This window comes from Bubalus bubalis, chromosome 7 (assembly GCF_019923935.1).
Source record: "Bubalus bubalis isolate 160015118507 breed Murrah chromosome 7, NDDB_SH_1, whole genome shotgun sequence".
NCBI classification, from domain to species: Eukaryota; Metazoa; Chordata; class Mammalia; order Artiodactyla; family Bovidae; genus Bubalus; species Bubalus bubalis.
This window is the reverse complement of record NC_059163.1, coordinates 50,144,945-50,158,518: the sequence shown is the minus strand read 5'-3', so window position 1 is coordinate 50,158,518 and position 13,574 is coordinate 50,144,945. Positions and strand designations below refer to the sequence as shown.

Here is a 13,574-nt window from a genome sequence, read left to right as displayed (position 1 = left end):
CAGATTTGACTATTTCAGTTGGACTAAATCACTTAACCAACAGGTTAGAAATACTGCAAACAAATCAAATAATTAGCATATCAGATGAAAACTCCTTTGAAAGAAAAGCAAGGGGTATCACAGATTGCTAAAAAGAGCCCAGATTGGCCATGCACCAGCCCCCATGACTCCCCACCTCAGGCAGCTGGCTGTTAGCCTTATCTAGAGAAGCTTCCAAACTGGGGGTCTCATCTCTGATTTGCAGCACTTCTTCTGTAGAGAGGCTGCCAGTGGAATCTTGAGACTGAAGAAGTAAATCAGAATGGTCCGGCAGGGTTTCGTCTGCAGCAGAATCGTTATTTAACTGAAAGGAGAGACAGTAAAATAAGGAAATTTATTTAGGAGTTGGCGATGGCCACTAAACAAAGAAAACTGTGTCATAAGATATTCTGAAGCCATAGTTATAAAGAGCTTCTTTGACTTCCTTTCCCCCTCATTTCAGTCTGTATCAGAATTGGTGCGATTAATGCAAGCAGCTAGTTCATCAGTAGAAATGAAGTCTCCATTAACACGGATTAAATTTTGCTGAATAGAAACCACCAAAATGGAAGCGCTCTATGTGACTATGTTAATCTTCATCTAAAATTCTTATTTTTACGGTAATGTCTTATGTTTTCAGTTGGCCTAAGGATTCGCGAATGCAGGGGCCTTTTTTGCCTCCCTGTGGCTTTGGCGCAAGCACTCAGTGGATTCTCAAGAAGCAGTGTTAACTGGAGGCAGGTGCTTAAGTCTAAACTGGCCATTAACTTACTGAACCACAAATCAATACCATAGAACTTCAATAAGACAAAAAGAGTTAGGACAATAAAGCTGAAATGGCAGGCCAGCATTAGTGGGTTTATGCTCTTTGAAAACTAGCAGTAATCAATTAGAACAAAGAAAACACTACAATTTTTCTTCTTTTAAGCAGGGCTATACATTTTTCATGGGTCAATATTTAACCCATTTAACCCAATATTTAATATAATAATAATAAGAAAAATCAAGCTCATGATTTTGAGTAGATAAAAGCAGAAGCTAATTTTTTCCCCCTATGAGGAGGAAGCAGCATCAAATTCTTTTTCAATCTCACTACCACTATAACTGGGCTTCCCAGGTGCTGCTAGTAAGGAACACGCCTGCCAGTGCAGGAGACATAAGAGATGCAGGTTCTATCCCTGGGTCAGAAAGATCCCCTGGAGAAGGGCATGGCAACTCAGTCCAGTATTCTTGCCTGGAGAATCCCATGGACAGAGGAGCCAGGCGGGCGACAGTCCATGTGATCGCAAAGAGCCGGACATGACTGAAGTGACTCAGCATGCACGCATACCGCTATGACTAGGGTCGGCCTTATGAAGAGACTGTTCTGCTCCAAGGCTCTCACGGAAGCTAACCTTTGTTTAGCACTTACTATACTGACTTCCCCATGAAATTCCCCCGAGGCAGGTGCTGCCAGGAGTCCTGTTTTAAAGGAGAGGGTAGATAGGTAAGGACCACAGTTCCACAGTGGTTTGGTGGCACGATGCTCGTCTCTGAGCCTCCGGTCTGGCCCCGGGAGGGTCTGGGCCTCATTCAGTGAGTCACTGCTGCCAGCAGCTCACCGTTCCTTTCAATGCACACAGTCCTGGGGAGGAGCAAGCCTTAGGTGGCATCCAGACTGCCCTGCTCAAATGCACTTACAGGCTGTGTGTCCTGGGACAAGTCACTTAGTCTACAGAGCTGCAATCACTGTGCTTACCTCGTGTAGTTGAGGGGAGAGGTGCAGTGACTAATCCACGTAAAACACTGTGACCAGGGCCTGGTGTGTCTCAGACACTCAGCAAGTGGTAACTGCTGCTACTGTGTCAGCAACAGCTTATCACTTAATACGTGACAGGGAGTTAGGGAAAGACATATTGGCATAATGGTGAGATGCCAAAACAGGACAGGTGACAAGAAGCCTGCCACAAACCGACAGCTGTGCACGTTGTGTAAAGCCCAGCTCAGCCTGGCCATTCTACAGCACTACCAGCACTTTACCAGCAGACTGAGTGTGATGCCAGTGGGCCAAATTAAACAGAGGTGCGAGAAAAGGCCCTCAGGTAAGAGCGCTGTAATGTGGCTGCCACCTGGTCTTCACCAGCTGATTCCTCATCGCATGGGCCTTGGTGGCTAATCCACACCCCTGCTCTCTCCTTGTTCTGCCATCTTCAAGTTCCAACCTACTGCCACTGCAAGTTCAGCATTCCCCTCACTCAGTATTCGGAACAGACAGACCATGCTTATAGCCTTCATTTTCTCATCTCTCTCTCTTTCTGTGTGAATCTCTGCCACTCACCCTTGGAATATAAGTCAGAACCTCCATATAACTGACTTGATCTTGCAAAGGGAGCAAAGTTGTGCTCTCTCTTTCCACACTGACAAGGAAAGAAAAGCAGGTGGAGAATTAAGCAGTGCTGGTGTTTGCACTGATACCAAAACGTATCATTCAGGGCGAAGGCCTCTCAAAGTGCCCAGCATAGCTCACTGTGACGAGGAGAGAAGCAACAGAAAATACGTCTCATCAGCTCAGAGGTGCTGTCTGTGCTCAATCGTGTCTGACTCTGTGACCCCATAGTCTATAGCCCACCAGGCTCCTCTGTCCACGGAATGTTCCAGGCCAGAATACTGGAGTGGGTTGCCACTGCCCCCTCCAGGAGATCTTCCCGACCTAGGGGTCAAACCCGAGTCTCTTGCATCTCCTGCATTGGCAGGTAGATTCTTTTACCACTGTGCCACCTGGAAAGCCCAAGGGGTGCACAGAGCAAATGTTTAGTGCCACCATGAATAATGGAACACTCCATTGCTGCTACAGCGTTGTGTTTTCATTTCAGCACGTGCATTTTACCCACAGGGAAATGAAAATCAGAATATCGAGCAATGGTAATTACTAAGTTGGAAGTGAAGACAAAGAGGAGACCAGCTGTCACTGTACAGAAAGCTAAGTGTACCATCTGCGTGCGTGAGAGTATCTGGCTTGCTGTGAGTGCCGCCTCCTCTTCCGAGGACTCGTCTGTGTCCTCCTGGTTTGTCAGGTTCAGGCTGGGCGTGCTGCTGGAGCACTGGTACTCCTGGAGCGACGGCGTGTCCCCTTTGTCGATGCTGTCCAGTGAGCGCCTGCGGACTCCCCAGTTGAAGTTGTCCATACTTTCACCCTGGAAAAGCAAGGCGTCATTTCTAAGACCTCGAACATAAGCTTATAAATATAGGGAAGGTAATACACTAGGAGAACATATACCCAGATGAAAAATACTCAGTGTATCGTCATAAGCAGAGATTCAATCAGCCCTTCAATTTTTTGAAACTTTTAAAACATCATTCAATATTTATAATATTTAAAGAGATCAAAGTATGTGGTCGATGACCTGTTTTAACTGAATAGGATTCTCTTGACTTTCTGTCTAGTGGGGACCAACTAAATCGACTACCTAGGCCATTTCTACTCTAATACACAAACACAAATGAGACCACAAAGAAGACAAATACATTCACAGATGACAACAAATAAATAATCCAGAACGCCAGGCTGCAACTTACCTGCAGCTCCTGGATAGCAAAAAGGAAAACACACAGAATTAGAAAGAACGAAGACACACGTGTAAATATACACTACACTTGTGGGGAAAAAATGCTCGGTGATTTCTCAAACCAAAGACTGATTCAAGCTCTGGATGAAGCTTTGTGCAGGAAGTCAACACGTGATTCACATTATTTTTTTATGTAGAATATATCGTGGAAAAAAAGACAGACACTTAAAACAACATTTCTATGATACACTCTGGCAACACAAACTTCAGGAAATCTTTAAAATTTACATAGATTTAATACTGGGTACAATGCAAAACCGACTTAAAATACCCACATTCAGTTGACAACATACAGGTTCAACAATTATTTTAGACTGTAGCATGGTTCTAGCTAAATCCAGTGGTAATTTTTGGCTAAAGAGGAGTTTAAAATCAAGATCACAGTTATCAAAACATAACCTAGGTCAACTTCAAAAGGTCAATAGGAAATAAGCAAGTTTCTGCTTTGCCCCACTTACGGATTTATCTAAGTTACGTTTCTGTTATTCCAAGCTGATCCTCCTTTGATAAGGATATAATTCTTATACTCTTTCTTAAGCTCTAATGACAAATTACAGTGAGTTGGCTAACAAAATCTGACTTATGTGTATTCCTTTATCAAGAAGGATTGTCCAGGATAGAGGTTTTCATATCTTTTTTTTCTTAAATCAGAGAATACTCATTTCAAATGAAACACACAATGGAAATCAACTGTGCAAAAGTGATAACAAAACCAGGGTTGTGGCAACAGCCCTCAATATGCATTTAGGGAATGAATGAATACACGCTGTGGGCTTTCAAGGCTGGGGAATATTTTAGAAGTTTCATTAGCAGTTAAGTTTATTTTGTAGCAAAGTATTTACTATTACCATGTTCAAAGCAAGACTAGGTTTTTAGAAAATCTCTTATCATTTGATTTGGCCTAATTATGAGACCTAAGTTAATACCACCTCAAATTACTGTGACTTGAATAAAAGACAAAAGCATCTTTAATTCATTCTAGGGTTCTACTCAAAAGCCATATTTATTACTAGGAACATTTCAGAGTACTAGACAAACTTGAAAGCAATTATAATGATCTTTAAAAAAAAAAAAAGGCAAACAAAAAGAAAGAACCTGACCATTACAAAAATGTCAAGAGCCTACCTTCAGAGCTTCTAAATTCTGAACTGAAAAAAGCAAATAACTGCAAAAGACTTTAGAACTGGCTTATGCCTGTGAGGTAGGGCAGCAGGTCTCTTGAACCAATCACACTTCCTTGCCTAACTGTGTAGGTTTTTCCTATTTCCTACAACTTTCTATGTTTTTTAAATTGTGGGAGTGACAGCAGTTTTGGAGGGTGATGACCTGCTCTTTTTGGGAAAAAAAAAAAAAAAAAAAAAAATCGAATAGAAAATAGCAGTGCACATACAGTAAGGGTGCATATTCTTTAAACTTTTAAAGGTGTGTCTATATATATGTATATACTTAGATGTGATATGTGATGTATTAGCAATGGCTATAGTTTTTTAAAAAAGGCTAAAAGCCACTGCCCTATGACACTGAATAATATGTGTTCGTGGGCTCTGAGAACCTGTCCAGCTGCGTCTGGGAATACGTACGTGGTGAACAGTGGCCACCCCTGAGCCAGTGTGAGGGCATCTGCTGGACCCTGAGGTACCATGGTCATATCCTCACATCCTCGGGGTGGCGGGGGAGAGGAGGGGAGTGGTAGTAGCTGAAGCACACAGGAAGACCTCCATACAATGGTTTCCTATCAACAAGTAATGGTGTGACGTGGTGGAAGCCGTTACAGTTCACTCCTCCACCTCACCTATTTGAGTCAAAGGACACATCCCTTCAAAGAGGACTGATGAATGTGCATGGGTTATACGAGTAACTTGAACATCCTTGGACAGAGGTGTAGCATGACATGGTGTGGATACTTGACAGTAAGGCATTTGGAGCTCTTGAAGACAGACATTTATAACAATTTTAGGAGGAACATTTCTGTGATCTGTTTGATGTAAACTTTTCAGATTTAGGAGTTTGTGGCTTAGGGGACTAATGTCAGCTATGGGAATAGGTCCCAAACAGCCTGACACAACCAGGGCGACGGGCAATCCTATTGCTCATTGATTTTTTTTTAGAAATTGGCAAATGTCTCAATTTGGGCCAAATGAGGTGTGACAAGAAGTGTGCTGAAAACCTTAACTTCTTCGCTTTCCTGAGAGCCTTTATGGAAGTGACCCTCACTTTCTCTGAACGCTGCCACGTATGGACATTTGAGGTGAAGCCGACTTGCAGAGAAAGGCAGAGCTTAGAGAATGCAAAGAAACAGCCAGAAACTCCACTGAGCTTTGCCTAAATAAGCTCTGACTCTGGGCTAGCCCAGTTCTGTGAGCAAGTAAATCTACCTTTTGAGTTGGACTTTCCACTTAGGAAGCATCTAAGCTGACCTAACTATCAATTTTCTCTAAACTGAATCAGTTTTAAGGAGCAAGTCCTTGGTATTGAATGAAACGAGGCATTTGAGAGAGCTGGCTCCACCCTGAAGAAGAAAGTGGTGGGTAATGTCCTGGGTAGAAGCTCAGTCACGGGAAAGTGTTCGAGAGCGCCAGAGGCACCTTAATCGTCAATCTGGTTTCAGGGCCACCCTCTTCAAAGCTGTCTGATAGATTTAAATGAAACTTTTACTCTTCTGTTGCACATTAATTTGTGTGGCTTATGCAAACACTTAAGTCTAAGCACACCCTCAATTAAATACTTTTGAAAAAAATCCATTTTTACTCTGTATTTTGAAAGATAAAGATGGAAAAAATTAGATGTTCCTTTTATTTCAGACTTATTCTGCTATTGACTAACTGTACTAATCATCTTTAATTCCCAACTTAGATTTGTACCTTTCGACGTTACACTGCCCCGAACAAGGAAAGATTAAATCCTTATTTAATCCTGTGGTTAAATCCTTCATTCTCGTGAGGATTTATAGCTATTTATAGCTATTCTATAAATATTATGAAAGCCCACATCCTTACCTCTGCATCTTCCAACTCAACATCTAAAAAGTCAAAATCCTTAAATACGCCAAACTGTTGTTCGCTGCTATTATCTTCCACAGCTACTTCTTCCTCTTGAATTATGTCGTCTGTTGCAGAAATGAGGCTAGTTTGTTGGTCACCAACTTCCAAATCCTCGTTAGAAGAAAATACAACCTGACGCCCAGCCAAAAACAAAACAAAACAGGCCATCCGTTAGCTCGGTCAGTCTGAATATGGGGCATCAGTGCCCTACGAGCCACCGCAGGCCTCTTCTGTCAGTGAGCTCAGAGCTCTAATTTGGGCAAACGTCTAATTGTGTGAATACTGAATTAGCACAGTGGCCAAGTGTCACAAAGGCAGGTGACAATTTTTTCATTCTTAGTCAACACCGTTAAGAAAAGGCAAACAAGGAGACAAAATCATTTCTGTTTCTTCATGGACTAACACTTCTAAGATTTTTAAAAACCCTTACGCAGGTTTTCATGATTACTCACCGATGGATTCTTTGGAAGGCCAGACTCTGGACCACAGAGAGAAAGCACATTCATTAGCTTTTCTCTTGTTCTTCGCTAAAGAGAAAGAAAAAATGCAAACGTTAAGATTACTGATGAAAATAAGGCAAATTCTCCAGTACTCACACATGCATAAAATTGATTCTTCTGTTCTATGGACTTTTATGTACCTGTGATAATTGTGGCCTCTTCCAACTAACAGGCACCAAGGCATTAGAGTTAGAACCGGAAGAAGTGGAGGAAGTGCTTCTGGTTACCGCGATCACTTTGGGTTTCCCATTCCTACCAGCTGCGCTGTGCTGATCACCATATTTATTTCCAATAATTGGTGTCTACAAAGAAATAAATTGCCAGTGTTTGACTCACACATTCAACATAAGTGGGTTAATAGTGTATCTGTGATGACATTTTTTACAAACAATCAGAAAAACAGCGTAAGGAGAAAGATTACTTAGCAAAGGCAGATACTACAAAAATCAAAATTAACAATGATACTTTTTTTCTTTAATAGTAAGATTTCACTTTATTGGAAACAAGACTCTGAGGAGACTGTTGGAGAACTTATTCCTACTTTAAAAATAGATCTGTTGTCTTTAAAAGCCACTGTCTACATCTTTCCCCCCATGATTATAAAATATGTCCTCTTTGAAAGCTCAGAAATACAAAAATGATTTTACAAAATCACCTGTCATCTCACCACTCAGATTTAATGTTGGTTAACAGTTTGGTCAGACTTCCCTAGTAGCTCAGACGGTACAGAATCTGCTTGCAGTGCAGGAGACCTGGGTTTGATCCCTGGGTTGGGAAGATCCCCTGGAGAAGGAAATGGCCACCCACTCCAGTATTCTTGCCTGGGAAATCCCATGGACAGAGGAACCTTGCAGGCTACAATCCATGGGGGCACAGAGTTAGATATGACTGAGCAACTAACACACACAATATTTTGTGGGTTTTTTTAATGTAATTGTTAAGTATGTGTCTAAAAGTGCTTTTGCAAGTATTCAAGATAAGTAACAACTTCAAAGTGAAAGCTATCATATAATGTCTTATTGCAAATCTAATATATGACATTTCCAAAATTTATTTCAGTAAAATTCCATGATGAATCCAAAATGGTGCTTACCTGGCTTTGTGAAGTGTCTCAAATTTGCATTTGAATATAGTTTTAAGCTCGTCTGCATGTCATACAAGTCCCTTTATGATCTAGTTCCTGCTTATGTTCCCAACTTCAACTTCTACCACTCGCTCCTGAACTTTGCACTCCATCAAAGCTGAGTTTGTTTCCCAAGATATGGCGCCTTTATGGACCTTTGTGTTGACACATATCCCCTGCTCTGCATGTAACATGCACCAAGCAAACCCTGGGGCACTTTGAACGCTGCCACCACACTTTCAAGGAGGCCCATGCTGATGCCACCACCACGTCTGGGTAATTACTCTTGGACATTTACTCAGTGATGTTGATTTGTTTCTTTGCCTGTCTCCAATTGCTCTATGGGAGTCCCTAGACTGAGCGAGACTCATTGCTATTCCTCTAGTATATCTTCAGTGCCTACACATAGCAGGTACTTTAGGAATTTTTGATGAAATAAATTGAAATTAAGTATCTGATATATATCAAATGTTCTGAGGATTCATATTACTCTTCAAACAAAATAATTGCTACATTATCAATTTCTGACTCAGAAGAATAGCATAGCTAGTTTCTCTATAATATTCTCACGCTGTGTACTCCATGTTTGAAATTCTCAGGTGATATTAACTAAAACACTAGCAACAAACATACTTTGTATCTTAAAAAAACAAATCAATAAGCTTCAGATAAATTCAACACCAAGTGCTGTGCTGTGCTTAGTCGCTCAGTCATGTCTGATTCTTTGCCCATAGACTGTAGCCCTCCAGGCTCCTCTGTCCGTGGGGATTCTCCAGGCAAGAATACCGGACTGGGTAGCCGCCGTTCCCTTCTCCAGGGGAACTTCTGACCCAGGGATCGAACCCAGGTCTCCTGCACTGCAGGCGGATTCTTTACCATCTTGAGCCACCAGGGAAGCCCTCAAATACCAAGACTAAACTGCAAATTTTTAAAAAATCTGTATTATTCTTTTCAATTAAAATGTGAGTAGATTTTCAATTGCTATCTTTCTTAACTCCCCCTACCCTACAAAATACTTGATTGATAACTTCCCTCTTAAAAAATTCCTGCTGGTCTGTTTTCTATCCTGCTCCCAGACTGATCTCCCTAAAATGCAAATCCTAATATTTTCTACTCCAGCTAAAAATCCTTGAAGAGCTACTACTACTTCAAGATATAACCATCTCGTCTGACAATATCCTCATGATTGTACTGCTCCCTATGGCTTCAGCTTTCTCTCTCATCACACTACTCTATCCTCTGTGCTACATGTTCACGGTAGGCCATGCTAATTAGAATTTTCCAGAGCGCCATGCTTCCTCACACTTACAAGCCTTCATTCACATGTGCTGCTTTTTCTAGGATTAATCTCCCCTGCCCACACTTCCATGTACGGTCCCATTTAGTCAGATTAAGTTAGATGTGCATGCTATATAGTCCTATAAAACTTCGAACTTAGTTGGCAACCAAAGCACTGTGTTTATTTGCCTATCTCCTCAAGAGGCTACAGGCGTGCTGAGAGTAGGCCTTTTCCCCATGCCCACCTCGTTTTCAGGGCACCTGTCACAGCATCTCCTGCTGAGTATGGGCTCAATCAGTGCTTGATTAATGACAGAATGAACAAATGAACATTTCTAATACAGAGCCTTCACCAATACCTGAACATCTTACCTCAGATATATCAAAATGAAAATCCAAGGTCTTCCCAGGCAACTCCTTAGAGACATTATTAAAAATTTTAGTGAAGGATATCTCAGGAGAGCCCATATCTCCTCCGTAGGTCTTGGGGATATCGTTGGGCACGACAAGGCTTGCCGAGCGGGATACCACCAGTTTTAAGATATTAAGGGCTTCCTTCCAATAAGGACTCTGGTTTCAAAAATTAATAGACATATAAAAGTTACAAATACATATGTAACTAAGAACAAAAACTTAGTTACATTGTAGACAGTGAAAATATTATTTCTATAAAAATTCCTTGTCAATTATTCATTTTTACTCTGAGGTCCTTAACTGAGGGTCTGAGTTACACAAGGATAGAAAATAAGTTATTATTTCTACTGTTAGATTTACAAGATATTATATGCATAATAATACTAACAACTCAGGATATTTTGCACTGTTCTCAATAAGTGCTTTATAAATACTATTCATTAAGAAAGTCTAATACAGTAATCTGGCAGTTAGGGGTAAGCCAAAGGGTCGTATGTATGTGAACTTTCTAGATGAATGAAGTACATGGCCCTAAGACTCTAAACTTAAAATGTTTTAAGCTTTGGTGATAAGCCATTTTTAATGCATCAGATTTCTTAGACATAAAAATATTACAATATTTTTAAAATTTAGATATTTCTTAATGGCTCAAGCCCCAAATAATAAGCATAAGTGCTGTGCTAAAACAATCCTCTCAGTGATTCCTGACCTGTATAGGGTTAGCTTTTCCCCTCATATATGGTGGCAATGTTTTGAGTTATTTTTCTGCTTTTCATTTTGTATATTTCTACCAGTATAATTTAGGAATGATTTACATGACAGATGTATAGGTGGAGAGAAATCAATGTCTAATTAAGAATTTAGAACATTTCTCTTTTACCATCTACTGAAAAGAATCATGTAAAAAAATGACTTCTTTTCTTACTTGTGGTACTAAAATCACACCTCAACCTTTTATTATACATCTTGTTTCCTAGTTAACAGTTCTCAACCAGGTAAAATATTACTAAAAAAAGGAAGTGAAAAAATCCTTAGCAGAACTGAGTTTTCCAATTTAGTTAATAACATCTCGATGTGAAGCCATCTAAAGCACAAAATATTAGTGATAATAGAAATCTCCAAATGATATTGTGACAATTTAAGCATATCACTGTAGAAACAGTTTATCTTTAACAAAATTAAATAGAAATCATCATTTTTTTCCCTTATGTAAAAAATTAGGAGCTCTGGGCACTGTAAAATGTGTAAGCCTCTTCAGGGATGTTCCTGTAAATTATACTGGTAGTTGTGTTCTAAATGTAAAAGAATGCCTACATGTACTTGCTTGCTGAATCCTACCATTCAGATTCTGCTTTATGTCATTCACATTGGGAACATTTTCCCATCTCATAAATATTCCTGAAAACATGATTTATAAACTAACCACTTCCCCTGTTCTTAAGACATTTAAGGTGTTTCCAATTTTTTATGATTATATATTGTTTTTGAGATGATCACTTTCTATACATAAGATCTGCAGCTACTTACCTGTACATATTTGCCAATGATCTTTATAATCTCCAGATTAAACTGCTTTACTGGGGCAGCGGAGAGGTCAATATGACTCAAAAGACTGTAGATGATCTGTAGTAATGACTGCTGCATACTAGACAGTCCTTTTTCTAGCAGCTAAAAGTAATATTAAAAATATATTTTAATCAGGTTCAAGAAAATTCCATTGTATTTACATTACTGATGTTGAAAACCACAATACAGTTAACCTAAAGAGTTTATGGTCAGATTATCAGAAATTCAGAGAATAATGAAGGTAAAAGGTAATGTCTGTTATTGTTACTTGTCCTTGCTTCAGAAAGGAGAATTAGGTACATTGTTTTTTCTTAACCTTAGTGTTTACTTTCATACCCTTAACTAATTTAATTAAACACCATTTATTTTAAAACTCCTCTACCACCATTACCAAAGAATAACTAACTACTCCCGAGCCATTCCCACCAGCCGATGACTACCCATGTAATCTTGGACAAGTTTCTTAACCTCTCTGAGCCCTGATTTTTAAAATAAAAAGTGATACCACTTTCCTATAGGGTTTGTGGGACAATTAAAATTATATCTGTGTAATTTTAAATACATGTAAATAATTTTAGTACTGTTGTTAGTGATAATCTGAGATTCATTAATAATCATAGAACAAGGATAACTTATACTAATAACAGTAACATTTGGGGCAAAGCATTCTCTTTATAGACTGGAAATATATTGCCCATATGTGGTACCCAACAGGCTACACTGTGCCAGTGTCAGACCTTAGAGCCCCACAGGTCAGTCTTCAGGGAGAGCGAGTGTTACTTTGTGATGATGTGCTCAGTGGTGGCCGACTCTTTGCAACCCCATGGACTGTAGCCCACCAGGTTCCTCTGTCCATGGAATTCTCCAGGCAAGAATATCGGAGTGGGTTGCCATTTCCTCTCCAAGTGTTACCTTAGTGTTGGGCTTTATGGTGGCACAAAAGTGAAAGCTAGATTAAGACACTTAAGTTCAAAGGAGCTTAGGCCTTAGGTCTAGCTTTATGTTGGCTCTTGTCCTAAAGGTACAGGTTTAAGATAAACCTAGTGATGCACATTCATGCATGTCAGGAAGCTCTCAGGCAGAGAGCTCACTCTGTCAGCTCACTCTCAAATATAAAGGTGATGGGAGTAAATCTATCAAAACCAATACCTTAAAAATTCACACCATCTTGAGCACTTTATGATGGGCACCATCAGTGATTTGGATAAGTTAAACAGTGCTGTAAGCAATACTTAAACGCTTATTGAGTTACAAATAATTTAAGTCTGTGTGTTAGGTTTAATCTCTAGAGGTCAACTTTCTAAAAAGGAAGATATCACTTTATTGCAAGCTGATAAACATTTTTAGTGACTAGGAATTTCTTCCTTTTGAAGGTCTCCAGTATTCTCTACCCAGTAACTTACTTTCCTAGGCATGGAGTTACTTCTTCAACAAATTAATACAGTCGACCCTTGAGTAATACGAGTTTGAACCGTTTCGGTCTGTTTATATGCACATTTTCTCAGTGCCACAGCAGTACGTGATTCACAGTTGGTTGAATCACGGATGTAGAGGGCTGACTGTAAGATATACTCGAAACGGACTGCATGGAGAGTTAGCACCCTTAATTCCAGCGTTGTGCAATGTCAACTGTGTTAACTTTTTATGCTGTTCTAGGACTAGTTTCGGAGAAGGCAATGGCACCCCACTCCAGTACTCTTGCCTGGAGAATCCCATGGACGGAGGAGCCTGGTAGACTGCAGTCCATGGGGGTCGCTAAGAGTCGGACACGACTGAGCGACTTCACTTTCACTTTTCACTTTCATGCATTGGAGAAGGAAATGGCAACCCACTCCAGTGTTCTTGCCTGGAGAATCCCAGGGATGGGGGAGCCTGGTGGGCTGCTGTCTATGGGGTCACACAGGGTCGGACACGACTGAAGCAACTTAGCAGCAGCAGCAGCAGCAGGACTAGTTTTAAATTCTATTTACTGTCCCGCCCATCATATTTTAGATTAGGAGGTAAACATATCACCAGAATAAGTACTTGC

At 40.3% G+C, this 13,574-nt stretch overlaps 1 protein-coding gene across 8 annotated transcripts in view; it reads right to left on the bottom strand.

Annotated features, from left to right (window-relative positions):
• FRYL (FRY like transcription coactivator) overlaps positions 1 to 13,574 on the bottom strand; it is a 264,481-nt gene that overhangs the window by 22,149 nt on the left and 228,758 nt on the right. For all 8 annotated transcript variants that reach the window (XM_044945882.2, XM_025290069.3, XM_025290064.3 and 5 more), the window contains 7 exons: positions 11,507 to 11,647; positions 9,938 to 10,135; positions 7,305 to 7,466; positions 7,117 to 7,191; positions 6,620 to 6,796; positions 2,988 to 3,191; positions 176 to 343 (listed from right to left, as the gene is read on the bottom strand). In XM_044945882.2, the coding sequence (XP_044801817.1) occupies positions 176 to 343; positions 2,988 to 3,191; positions 6,620 to 6,796; positions 7,117 to 7,191; positions 7,305 to 7,466; positions 9,938 to 10,135; positions 11,507 to 11,647 (1,125 nt within the window). The remainder of the gene's footprint in view (positions 1 to 175; positions 344 to 2,987; positions 3,192 to 6,619; positions 6,797 to 7,116; positions 7,192 to 7,304; positions 7,467 to 9,937; positions 10,136 to 11,506; positions 11,648 to 13,574) is intronic.